At 33.5% G+C, this 1,277-nt stretch overlaps 1 protein-coding gene across 1 annotated transcript; it reads right to left on the reverse strand.

Annotated features, from left to right (window-relative positions):
• Window positions 1-670: 670 nt before the first annotated feature.
• Window positions 671-1,221, reverse strand: LOTGIDRAFT_177018 (hypothetical protein; the record flags this gene model as incomplete). Its single annotated transcript, XM_009047721.1, has 1 exon — window positions 671-1,221. A coding segment is annotated over one exon (551 nt), but the record flags the coding sequence as incomplete, so codon positions are not given.
• Window positions 1,222-1,277: the final 56 nt, after the last annotated feature.

Consider the following 1,277-nt stretch of genomic DNA (forward strand, 5'->3'; position numbering starts at 1 on the left):
GCAATAACTTGTAATAATATATTACTGATATTTCTGTATGACTGTAGCTTTATATTCTACAGTATAAAATTAGAATACAGTTAGAATAACAAGGGCAATAACTTGTAATAATATAATACTGATATTTCTGTAGAACTGTAGCTTTATATTCTACAGTATAAAATTAGAATACAGTTAGAAGAACAAGGGCAATAACTTGTAATAATATATTACTGATATTTCTGTAGAACTGTAACTTTATATTCTACAGTATAAAATTAGAATACAGTGAGAAGAACAAGGGCAATAACTTGTAATAATATATTACTGATATTTCTGTACCTAATGAGCTGGTGAAGACGAGCAAGGCCATGCAGTGTACAATGAGCGTAATTTTGCCAGGACCGCGGCATTAGCCTACTCTTTTCGACTTCCAACTGTTGAGTGATCTTAAACGTGCGCAGCCTGTAGCATGCAGGGCCTCGGTTGTCCTGATGGGAGACAAAGGTTTGTCTAATCTTTTATAATATCGACATTTTATCACCCTGGTCTAGATGAAAGATCTAGGTTTTCATTGTAGAAGGACCAAAAGTCAAAATTATAAACTGATAAGCGTTACGGGAAGTAATTTTATAGGCTGAAGAAAACACAAACACATATTTATAATTATTTTTAATAAAAAGAAGATAGTTTATACAAATGAATCTTGAGACATATTAGAACTGCCTGTTAACAGGACACAATGAGTCGAGGCACTGAGTTTTGAGCTAGAATAATTCACAGAGTTTAGAGAGTTCATACACTCGCTAGGAACTTGTCTTAGATTATTTAAACTATGAACAGGACTAGAAGTAAGAGATTTAGACTGGGATTTAGTGTTTTTATCGTATATCTGTAATAAATTTCTCTCAGAATAAGTCATACCTTTAACATGAAGTAAGGTATTCCGCGATGTGGACCGAGGTGATTGTTTTAAACACAAATCTTCACGACTTCTAAAACTACAACCGTTTGTATATTTCATTGACATGATGGGTGTTTCTCGACCATACACATTGGTTCGTCCGTTTAACGCCACTCTTTCAGAATATAACACCGAGCGGCTAGTACCTCGTAGTTCAAACAATTCTTCTTTACTAAAACAACATCGACAAAGAGTTCTGATAAAAGCTGAGCGGAATTTTCTGGACATGAGATTATATAGAATAGGATTAATGGTGGCGTTTAGAAAATATAATACTCCTGGAATAAAAAAACCAAATTGTTATCTAATTTTAATGAGATTAGTTCCAACCTTG

Source organism: Lottia gigantea (assembly GCF_000327385.1).
Source record: "Lottia gigantea unplaced genomic scaffold LOTGIsca_11591, whole genome shotgun sequence".
Classification (NCBI taxonomy): domain Eukaryota; kingdom Metazoa; phylum Mollusca; class Gastropoda; family Lottiidae; genus Lottia; species Lottia gigantea.